Genomic DNA, 11,889 nt, shown 5'->3' on the forward strand with positions numbered 1-11,889 from the left:
TATGCAAATGCATTTAGACAGTTGTTTTGGTTTGTTTGTTTGTTTTTTGTTTTTTTTTTACCTGAAGGCAAGTGTACATTTAGAGCTGACTGGAAAAAAAAATGTCATTGTGCTAATATAAATAACATGAATTTTTCTTGACATTTCAGGTTCTACATTCAGCTCTTTTCACATTTGATTTAATAGAAAGTGTTCTGGCCCGAGTAGAAGAACTCATCGAAGTGAAAATAAAAACCATAACATAAATATTGGTGGTCAAATGAAGCACTTGGTGTCCTAAATCCTAGTGGGTTTTTAACGCTTGCAGTACATTAAGATGTTGGTCATTATGACTTTACTTGAAAGAGACATTATCAAGTTTTAAACAAGTCTGTTGAAGAATTATTTATAAAAGGCTGCTAGAATACTTGCAACTGCTGTTCTTTACATGTCTTATTACATGTCTTTACTGTAGAATCTGATTCATGGAGATAGACAATGTACTAATTTCAACAAAATATCCCAAGCTACCCTCTCATTGAGTTAGCTGCAGTTTTGCTAGAGTTTGGAAATTGCATCTGCTTGGCATAAGATAATTATATTTTATTAACCTTTGGAGATGAGAGGATGTTTTTGATGTGTAGAAATAGCCTTATGTTTGCATTACCTAGACCCCAATAATAATGTTTGGAAAGTTTTGAGCTCCACAGATGTGTAAATACTAGGTATTATTACTGCAATTAATATTGCCAACCATACTTCTAGATTAATAAAGACTGACTGTAAATCAGGACTATCCATACTGGAGATCTGAGCATAGGGATTTGAGGACAAGGGGAAGCCATGCTTCAAAAAACACCTCCAGGACAAAACAAGATAAGTTTAGAACTTTCCCCAGTGAAAGGTAATATACATAAAGACAGTAAGCATATATTTTGTAAAGAGAAACGAGAATGCAATTCAGTGCATAAGTTGTTAATGCATAATATGGTCTAAAATATATGGACTTGGGGGAGTCTACTCTAGGATCATTTTGATTATTCTTATCCTCCCTAACTATGAAGAATCTCCCAAAGAGGTGTTTAAATGTTTTGGAAAATCACAGATCACTTTGCAATCAAACTGAAGGTAAGGCACTTGCTTTTTAATGATGGTTTTATTTAAATTGCCCAAATTGTAAAAACAAAACATATATAGGGTTTAAAAAAAAATCACGTAACTTTTCTCTAAGTTAGCAAATTTGGTATAACTCACACTATATAGCATTGAATATCACAATAAATGTTATGTACATTTTCATTTAATGCATTAATTATATACACAAATATTTTTAAACTGACCATTTTTTGTACAGTTGCTGTATTTTTTTTGAACAGACAAGAAAAGCATTTGTATTTTGTTTAGAAATGTAACTCCAGAAGTTTTGAATAAATCTAATTGGTACTAAGTTAGTTACAATCCAACTGGATCTTGTGAAGCATTTTCCAAACTGGACTCTGGTCTATGATCTGGGCTTTTGCCATTAGCATTCTGTAGCGAATGTTGTCTATGTGTGGTTTGCAGGTGATCTTAAAAGGAAAAAAGAAATGTGACACTACTTACACATATTTTGATTAAAAGAGAATTAGATAGTTTGGGTAAAGAAATACTGAATCATTTACTCTTAATATAGTACAACTGGAAATTACGAAGAGACTGAGACCAGATTCTCTAAACTGGATATCTGGGGGTGAGAGAGAAACAAAGGTAACAGGGTAAGCTGCATTGGGGTGCCAGGCTGATCCTAAAGCACAACTTAAAGCAGCTGTGGGACTGCTTTGTTCATATTCTAATAACATCCCAGAAGAGGTTGTTACAGCTGCCAAGGATTGGCTAAATATTGTTGCTCCCTGGCTACCCCTCCTGCACTGGGGACAGGGAGGAGTGAAACAGCAGTCATTATGCATGTTGTTGTACTCCAGCTGGGGTTCCCCAGATGGGGGAGTCTTGAATAGATCTGGGCCTCATGCTAACATCCTTTACATGGAACTCCCATTGAAGTCATTGGGACATTAGTCCAGATCAAGTGGAGGAAATTTATAGCAGTACACCTAATTTTATTTAACACTGAATTAGGATATGATGCGGAACAGATTTCACAAAAAGCTAGAGGTCTGACGTACAGTGGTTACTATTAAGATGTCAACGTTTAATGGTTGTCACACTGTAGTACATGAGATGCCAGAGTTGTTTTATAGACTCTAGAATAGAAAATAATTGCAGTATCTTATGCCAGAATATTGTAACTTGGTAAATGCTAATTTTTTATACGGTGACCACTTAGGAAAAGGATAAAATGCAAACTAATATCTTGTTTGTGCTATTCCTTTTATTTTTGGTACATTATTGGAGTGCTGTTCATACTAGTATAATTAACGTTGACTCAGCATTTCTGTAGAAAAATCATTAAATAACTTCTGCATATGCATTAATCTTTTCAAAGGAAATTCTTGTTTACTTACACATGTAGGATGTGTGGCAGTTGCACAGATATAAAGAACACAAACGGCTCTGTTGTAGTTGCTAGTCTATAGAATAGATTTATACAAGTAAATCTATTATTGATTGAAGTCCACAAGCTGCTATAGTCTTCAGGTTAATAATTTACTTTAAGAAGACCTTCAATATTTACAGCCTGATTTTGATTTCATGCTAGTTTTACACTAATAAATGAGTGGAGTCACTCCTGATTTACAATGGCAAGTGAGAGCAGAATTAGGCCCTAGAGCTCTGTCATTCATCTTTATACATGCTAATAAGACCTTTTAAAGCTATTGTTGATAATAGTTTGAAACAAACATTTGAACTACAACATCAGACTTCGGCTTGCGTTCTTAGAACAGTAGTTATTGTCAGGACTCTGATCGATGTAACAGTAAGCTACAAGCTCAGTTAAGGACAAATTTTTTTTATATAATTCATTGTTTTTATTAATGTATTTAAAAAAAAACGTTCATGGGTAATATTTGTTAATCTATACCACAAGACTTACCTTGGCTATAGTTAGCATGAGTTTAACAGTTTCAGCAGTGTTATGAACTGGAATTACTCGTAAATTACTGCCCAGGAATCTGCACATCAGAATAACCATGGTTATATTTAAAATATATATTTACAGTACATGACAGCTTAAGGCTGAAAAACCCTTCTCACATTATCCAAATAATATTTCTCCATCCAAGCATTTCCCACAAATCTGGACGTCTGGGCTGCTGTCCTCTCTGTGCATCTCATGGAGGCAGTGTTTTGGCACCACATGGTCTGGCCATATCCCTTCTGCTCCTGCTTGTCGCCAGATTCTCAGCCTCCACAGCAGCAGACAGTGGCAGTTTCTTTGCCTCCTGCCCTTACAACTTCTATTTTAACTTTTCTACCCAGTTTTTTGGGCAGTGGGGAGCAGTGTTCTCCCTCGTCAGCATTCCTCTTTCTCCCTGGGTCAGTTAACCTCTGGGGGGTTTAACTGTCCCTGAGCTTTCACTGCAGCATCTCCCTGTTTGCTCCTCTGCACTTCTTTCCTACCAAACTTTTGTTTCATAACAAACATCTCACCATTTCCCAGACATCCAGAACTGTAGGAGATGCTGTGCTGCAGAACAGAAAATTTCTTACCAATAATTCCCTTCCTGCTAGCAGCATCTCCCACAATTCTACCCATCCTGGTAGGGGTCTTGTTACCATATGACTGTTGTCCTTGGTCTAATGTACATAAGTACTTCATTATCTCTGGAACATTTGTTAATGATGATATACAAGTTTTACAGTTTGGGAATAATTTATCTGGCAGCAAGCAGAAGCACAGGATGTGTGTCGAGACCATGTGGCGCCAAAACACTGATCTGCCTCTGTGAGCTGCAGAGAGGAGAGCAGCCCAGATGTCCAGAATTGTGGGAGACATTGCTACCAGAAAGCAAATTATCAGTAAGAAATTTTCCAGTCTTATTTCCTATACTACCCACCAGTGCATGCAGAGTGTTTTTGGGATTATTTTGTTGTGTTTTTTTTTTTTTTTTTTTTTTTTTTTTTAAGGCAAATGGAGGGTTGACACTATTCTTACACCCCTCTCCACCCTCCACAGCACCTCCTCTTCCTGTATTTTTATGGGGTGTTACAGGAAAGAAGCCCCCTTCTTTCTCTGGAATGCTTAGTGACAGAGTCCCAAGCCCTGTTCCACTTTGCTTGAGACCAAGCGCCTTCAGCATTTATGTGCGCAGGAAGGATTGAGACTGTAAGCACTGCTTTGCCATGCCATTTGCAGAATTAGTTTTAACTCTCAAAATGCCAGTAGCCAAGTAGATTTGTTGAGGATGGTGGTAGATTACAGTCAGGTGTCCGAAAACACTGAGCAAAAGGAATAGGTCTAAATCTAAACTCCCATACCTTGTTGCCGCACTATCCAGACAGATCGTGCTACCTGTCAGTTATACACAAAACAAGAGGATAATCCTGATAAAAATTTCACTTTAAACACACAAAAGTTTATGAAGGGGCAGGGAAATTTGCACTGCTTCTGTCTGCAATATCTATTCTGGGGATAAATGGGACTTTACTATTTCCCCCCTCTCAATCCACCACTTTTGATAAGTAGTACATCCAATGACATCTTTACAACAGGGTCTATAATAGGTTTTAGTTACTCAAGCTGGAACTTAGCAGTGAAATGGAGGCAAGAAGGTTTAGAAACCTAAACTTCTAGAAACATTTGCACAGATTTCGCTTTCCAGAACAGTGCTAAAATAAAAAGAAGATCAGGAGTACTTGTGGCACCTTAGAGACTAACAAATTTATTAGAGCATAAGCTTTCGTGGACTACAGCCCACTTCTTCCACGAAAGCTTATGCTCTAATAAATTTGTTAGTCTCTAAGGTGCCACAAGTACTCCTGTTCTTCTTTTTGCGGATACAGACTAACACGGCTGCTACTCTGAAACCAGTGCTAAAATACTTTAGGGACTATGTCTGCACTAGAGACCTTACAGTGGCACAGCTGTACCCACCGATGCAACTGTGCTGCTGTAAGATCTCTTGTGTAGCCTCTCTATGCTGACGGGAGAGAGCTCTCCTGTTGACATAATTAGACCACCCACAACAAGCAGCAGCAGCTATGTCAGCAGAAGAGGCTGTCCCACCAACATAGCGCTATGCACACTACCACTTATGCTGGTGAAACTTATGTTGCTCAGGAGGGTGTTTTTTCCCACCCCCGAGTGACATAAGTTTACCAACGAAAGTGGTAGTGTAGACATGGCCTAAATGTGAAGAATTAGGGTGACATGGGATGAGAATGCTTTAGAATAATCAAAGGTTTAATCCAAATAAGTAGCCAGCTATTCAGATACTTATGGCTCCTGTGACCCTCCTTGTGACTACAGGTAAGAAGTTTTAAAAACTGGTGAACAAACATTGGTTAAATATTTCTTCATGCAGACAAGACTTGTTACAGGGGAAAATTGTGGGTTTTTAGAAATTAAAGAAAAATAGCAAAATTTTCCAGTCAGTATTACAAACTAGAAAAAAGAATCACTAAAGTGATTGAAGAAAGTGTTACTTGTCATGCTTTCAGGAGTGTCCCATGCTGTCAAGTTGACTGTGATATGTCAAAATAATTCTGATAGCATTGTTTTGCACATTCTCTATTAATAAGACAAGCCAATGTTACAAACATTAGCCTCTGGCTAATTTTCCACTAGATGAGCAAAATCAAATTCACCTGTGTGACCAGTTTAGAAATCTGTCTGTAGCACTTATGAATTCTGGTTGATATTATGAAGTTGTTACTATGTAAAATTGCTGTATCATGGAATGCCTCTAGGTCTGTGTATCCAGACCAAGAATAAGAGCAGATTGTTAAGGACTATCAGCATCTGAATAGGTGCTTACCTGGGAAGAACAAATACTAGGAGAAACTAGTTCTCCAACTTCCCTCACTTTTTGGGGGGGAAGGAAGAGGGGTTGGGGGTGTGTGTGTCTGGCATTTGGAGAGTGGGAAATTCCAAAATACAGGATGAAGAAGCTCAAGTGTTGAGGGCAGCCTTTAAAAACCATAGTGGGTGAAGACACGCAGGCAAGAGGAAGGGGATGGATTAGCCTAGGTGAGAGAAGGGTCTATATTTCAGAATGCAAGCCACGCATTGCAGCAGAAGGATTCTGGATGCCCCTGACAACTCCGACCCCAGCCCAAAGAGTGCTCTGGAGTGGTGAGGAGACAGACAGGGAAATGCATTATACAGTTTATTATTTTTGAATAGAGGTGAGTATTTCTCATGTGATTAGATAAAAAGCAATGGTGTTAGAATCCTGTGCAAAGTATCTGTGTGTTCTATGTGTTACACTGTAGGCCCAGGAGACCCACACAGCTAAAGTTCTGGGATGGGGTGAATTTAAATTCTGGGTGGAAGTCTAAGGGCTTAGCACCAATGGCAGATTTAGAGTTAGTGGGTCCCTGTGCGCAGCTTCATTTTCGGGGGCCCCCCTTGGAACCCAGCCAAGAAAAAGAACATTCTCTTATTTCCCCCTCCCCCTGTTTTTCATTTTTTTGTTCCTTCATCCTCCTCCTATCTTATAAGTAATGGGAAGTAAATGAAAATAAAATGAGATACCTTGGTTGGCGTGCAGGGGTCAGGCTTTGGGAGGGAGTTTGGGTGTGGGCTCTGGGCTGGGGCTTTGGGTGTGGGAGGGTTGAGGGATCAGACTCTGGGAGAAAGTTTGGGTACGAGCTCTGGGATGGGGCGGGGGGCTAGGGTGTTGGAGGGGGGGCGGCGCGGCGCCTAAAGCGACTGGCACACACACTCCTTTGGCAGCGGTCATTGGTGTGGGGCGGGAGCAGGGGCTCTCCGTGCACTGCTGCCCTCAGGCGCCGCCCCTGCAGCTCCCATTGGCTGTAGTTCCTGGGCAATGGGAGCTGTGGAGTCGGCTCTTGGGGCAGGGGCAGCACACACACACACACACACACACACACACACACACACCTGCCCTCTCTCCCCCCCCCCCTCCCGGGGCCATAGGGCCGCTGCTTCCGGGAGCAGCGCAGTGTAGAGGGCAGGAGGCAGAGCAGCAGGGAGCCGCCTTAGCCCTGCTGCTGGCACATCTCTGTGTGCCCCTTTGGGGGGAGGGTAGCAGTGGGTTTCTGTGTGCTGGCAGGGGCAGCACACGGCACTGCCTACCCCCCCAGCAGGGGTGCGCAGAGACGTGCCAGCAGCCAGCCGCTTCGGGGAGCAGCGTGGGCCACCGGCCCCGGTATGCAGGCAGTCTGCCTGCCTGAGCCCCGCTGCACCACTGGCCGGGACTCAGGGGGAGGTTGTCAGATGAGATTTGTCCTGCATTTTGGGGGCCACCACCCGGCTTGTTTCATGGTAAATCTGCTCCTGCTTAGCACTGTTTCTAAGGCCTCGGTAATGAGCTGTGAGGTTGCAGCTCTCAAGAGGGGGATACTAGACAGAGGGTCTGAATCCTGAGCATGTGCCTAGGAACCCCAAGACAGAGACAATGCCTTGGCTCTGTTGAGACTCTGGAGGCTTAAAACACCTGAAGATTCAGCCGTTGGATCACCTCACAGCAGTCTGGCAAGTGTCCAGCTTGGCAGGACCTTTGAAAATCTGTATATAGGACCTTTGTGTAAATATTCATTAATATTACATCTCATTATTCTTTAGTAATAAAAATACTGGTCCAATTAAAGATATACCTTTTCTGAATCCTGAACATTAAATCCCATTCTTTTGGTCCATGCAAGGCAGCTGACAAGAGCAAAAAACTATTCCGATGAATGTTTATGAACTTCTCAGTTCTGCCTAAAAACAGTTCTCCTCCTGTCTTAAATAAGTCTTGTGTGTCTGCCAATAGAAATGCAATGCCTAGAGAAGAAATTGATTACAATGTAAGCTCAGTTTGTTACTTCAAGCTAGTAATGAGGTTTAGTCTTCTAACTACTAAGTCATCAATAAGCAGAACTCCCAACTCAAGCATTACTTTAGAAGGCAAAGGAATATAAAATGTGAGTCAGTTCACATACTTTGGCAGTAATGTGCAAGCCAATGGGGATGGCCAGAAGGAAATAATGTCACAAATTGAACAGCAGCAGCTGCAGTCACCAGTTTAAGATTTGGTCATCAAAAATCTACAATTTAAGACCAAACTGCAAGTTTTCAACTTAAATGTTATTTCCATATTAACATATGGATGGGAAATCTTGAAATCCACAAATTCTAGGTATTTAATGGGATGAATTTATAACAATTGCCAAGATGTGTCTGACTTCAACAAACCTTTATCTCTAAAGTTATGCAGAAAAGAAGCTAGAAATATGTGGGGAACAGCTTAAGAACAAAGACAGAGCATCTGCAATGGCAGATGTGCCATTGGGCACCTGAAGGAACACGCAAAAGGGGCCAACTGAAAGAATCCCTTTGTCAAACAGTCCTCAGACAGAGAAACTTCTGAGACTTAGCAACATGCAGGACATGGAAAGAGTAGCTTAAGTTAGACGGGTGTGGTGGAATCTTATTCATGCCTCATGCAATGTTGATGGCAAAGAAAGGGTTCAGATTCAGAATAAGCCGAACTATTTTGCCTAAATGTCACTTTAGTGGTTTAAAGTGCTGTTCTATTCTGAAAAGCAACTGTAGAAATAGTAATATGGGGTTTCATGTTTGTTGCCTCAGTGATTTCCTGGTCAAATCGGCTCATTTTACAGAATTTTTTTTTTGTAACTGCCAGCTCAGCAAATTTGACTTAGAAGATTAAGGTCAAGGTGGTTTTCTTTTCACACATCTTTACCAGTAGTAAAGGTTCTGCTGGCTGAATTATGCTTTAGTGATATTTGTGCAGTGATATTGTCTCAGCTAGATTCACACAGGTGTGACTGGGATTCAGTAAACAGCTTAATTAATGCACAGAAGGAATAGAATCCAACTCAGTCACTCTAAGATGAATGGCTTCAGTAAAGCTAATAAGATTAAATAACAGCAGATTTTTTTTTTTAAATCACAAAAGTCATTAGGAACACATAAGGAGCTGTTCTGTCAAGTAAGATGACATTTTATATAGTCACTTTTCAGAATACAACTGCACTTTAATGCAATAACTAGTATCTGATTTCTATTCACAGCTCCTCCTCTCCTCACTTCCACTCTTTTCTAATGTTGGCCTCTTGAAAAAGAAAATACTTTGGCGCTTTCACATCCACCATTCCAAACTCTGACATTTCTGCAATGCAGCTTTTGTACAGGTTCTTAGGTCTACTCTGTGCTACTGCAAGAGGGTCTGCTCCTATACCCCATTAGAATTTCTGGTGAGTTCTTTAAGAAATATGTACTGCAATTCAATTTACTGTACCAGAAAGAGAAAAAATCATGGATCCATTTTCCACCGAATCTGAATATCGAACTCTGTGGTGTTGACTCTGTAGAGATTCTGAAACTTCATGACTCTAAATAAATGTAAAAAATTTATTTTAGAACATGCTTGCAATCGTATCAACTGGACTCTTAAAACAGAGTCTGACTGTTAAAAGGTCTTGAGTACCTTAGTTTAGAAAATATTTTTACTCCAGTAGCAGTAATGATTTTAAAAATGTTAATTGAACTTTTGCATAATTGATGAGAATGTGAAATATTTGCATAGCTGCAACAATGATTTAGGTATGAAATAATGGGGTGACAATCTAATTTTTTTTTACCTCTTCCAGTCTGTCTACATTAATTTTGCATAATACACAAGGAAACTTCACAAACGACATTTTACAGTCAAATCTTTGTTTTTAAAAAGTAATGCACAGAAGGAAGATTTGCAGACAGTAGAAATGTACACACTAGATGTTTGTTTGCCTGCAATTAAGTAGGCTGGTTTGAATGAATCAATATGGAGGTCAGCATTTGACTTGAAGGACAGATAGATCAGAAAAGACTGCTCTGGACAACATCCTTACCATGGGAGCTCCATGGCAGAATACAAACTGCGTAGGAAAGCAAGATGACGACACCATGCAACAATGTCATCTGAAGAATGGGGTGAACTTGTACATATTTTTCAACCTGCAGGTTGAATTTTCTAGTGTTCTAGAAAAAAATATCTCAAACAATCACCCACATTCTGGACTGTGACTTTAACACACTCAAATCAGACTTCAGTCTCCTCAAGAGTCTGAATTTTAAACCAAAAATTGTGCACCCATATTTGAATCTCTTAACTTATTACTGTTATCTATCCAAAGTATTAATACTGTATAATGGAAGAGATAAAGTCTTCAGGGGGGAATCTAGAAGACGACAACATCCTTGCTGGAATGACTTACATTGATAAGCTGGAAAAAAAGAAATCCATATAGTAGTATCAGTGCAATATAAAAAGAAAGACATGGGTTAGGAAAACATTTAACTCACAACAGCAGGTGGCAGGAATACTAAACTGGTACCAGACATGAAGGGAAATAGCAGAATAAGAAAAAACATGAAGAAAAAGGTAGGTCTATGGTAGCAGCAGGTTTACCAGGTAAGGAATACACATTTTCCTGTATCCATTATATACTTTAGCATTGCATAAAATATTTTCCTGTTATAAAATCTTGGAAATACTTGACAGTTGGTTCAATATTAGTGAATCAGTTGCTGCAGTTGACCAGAGGTGCCAATTTTCTAATGTGTTGGGGGGTGCGCCACCTGTTCCCCCAAAGCCCCACCCCACCCCGCCTCCTCCTACCCTCACTCTGCCCCCATCCCTCCGCCCCACCTCTTCTCACTTTGTTGTGCCCCAACCCTCACGCATGCCCTGCCCTCACTCCTCCTTCTGATGACCAGATAGCAAGTGTGAAAAATCAGGACAGAGTGTGGGGGGTAATAGGCGCCTATATCCGAAAAAGCCCTGAATATTGGGACTGTCCATATAAAATCGGGACCTCTGGTCACTCTACTTCTCCTCCTCCCTTCCCAGCGCTTCCTGAGCTGATCATGGCAGGCGGGAGGCGCTGATTGGCATGGCTGCCAGAGGGTGGGAGGCGCTGCAGGGAGGGGAAGGAGCTGATTAGGGGTGCTGCCGATGAGTGGGTGCTCCAGCCTCCGAGCATCCACGAAGCCAGTGCCTATGCAGTTCATGAATAACTAGTATGCAGTACCTGGAGAGCTGAACTCATGATAACTGTTGTGATCCATCTTGCCTTTTCCTGTCCACTACTTTCTGCCATTGTCACAGGGGTCATGAATACTTCTGCAATGAAATCTCTGGTAAAACTTTCCAAAAAACTTAAAGAAAACTAGCGACAGAGAGAGAGAGAACAGAAATGTCAGCCACCAACTGAAGAGAACACAGCTGTAAACTCATTAATGGTGCTTGGTCAAGGCACAAGGGTGCCTAAAGACCCCAACTGAAATCAGGGCCACAGTGCCTGGGCATTTTACAAACACAGGATAAGAGATAGTTCCTGCTGTGAAGAGCTTATGCTCTAAATCCACAAGGCAGACCATGGGCGGAAGAAAAAGCTACAAGCAGATTATTGGGAGCTGAAGCACAGAGAAATCAGCTGAGTTGCTGATCGGGCCACCTGCCCAAAGATTTCACAATCCTTAGCTTTGAACTAATAATTAAAAAAAAAAATCATATTAGTGTATTACTGTTTTGGAGAAATGTTCTTACAAGTCATATAAATATTCTGTATCTGCCCAAGTGTGGTGTTAATAAACACTGTAAATATTGTTCCCAAAGGAATCTGTTGCATCTATGACAGTTTTCTTGTTACAACTGTCCTACCATTCAAATGGCTGAGGTGAGAAAGACTAAAGAGAACTCTGCTTTGGAACATGTTAGCAGTGTTTCTAACAATCCAGTTTCCTTCCAAAACCTATGGAGAGGTTCACTGATTTGGCAAAAGTTCCAGTGAAATGCT

At 40.7% G+C, this 11,889-nt stretch overlaps 2 protein-coding genes across 5 annotated transcripts in view; one reads left to right on the plus strand and one right to left on the minus strand.

Moving 5' to 3' along the window:
* The window catches only part of GLMN (glomulin, FKBP associated protein), a 38,198-nt gene extending 35,773 nt beyond the window's left edge, over nt 1-2,425 (plus strand). For all 4 annotated transcript variants that reach the window (XM_054036905.1, XM_054036909.1, XM_054036907.1 and 1 more), the window contains exon 19: nt 150-2,425. In XM_054036905.1, coding sequence (XP_053892880.1) covers nt 150-245 — 96 coding nt within the window. In that variant the 3' untranslated portion in view covers nt 246-2,425. The remainder of the gene's footprint in view (nt 1-149) is intronic.
* C8H1orf146 (chromosome 8 C1orf146 homolog) lies at nt 1,428-11,247 on the minus strand. The gene is made up of 5 exons (XM_054036910.1): nt 11,122-11,247; nt 9,348-9,441; nt 7,699-7,867; nt 3,011-3,089; nt 1,428-1,547 (listed from the first exon to the last, which is right to left on the minus strand). Exons 1-5 carry the CDS (start codon nt 11,203-11,205, stop codon nt 1,428-1,430), a joined length of 546 nt encoding a protein of 181 aa, XP_053892885.1. The 5' UTR covers nt 11,206-11,247.
* Between the last annotated feature and the right edge of the window lie 642 nt (nt 11,248-11,889).

This window comes from Malaclemys terrapin, chromosome 8, assembly GCF_027887155.1.
Source record: "Malaclemys terrapin pileata isolate rMalTer1 chromosome 8, rMalTer1.hap1, whole genome shotgun sequence".
Classification (NCBI taxonomy): Eukaryota; Metazoa; Chordata; order Testudines; family Emydidae; genus Malaclemys; species Malaclemys terrapin.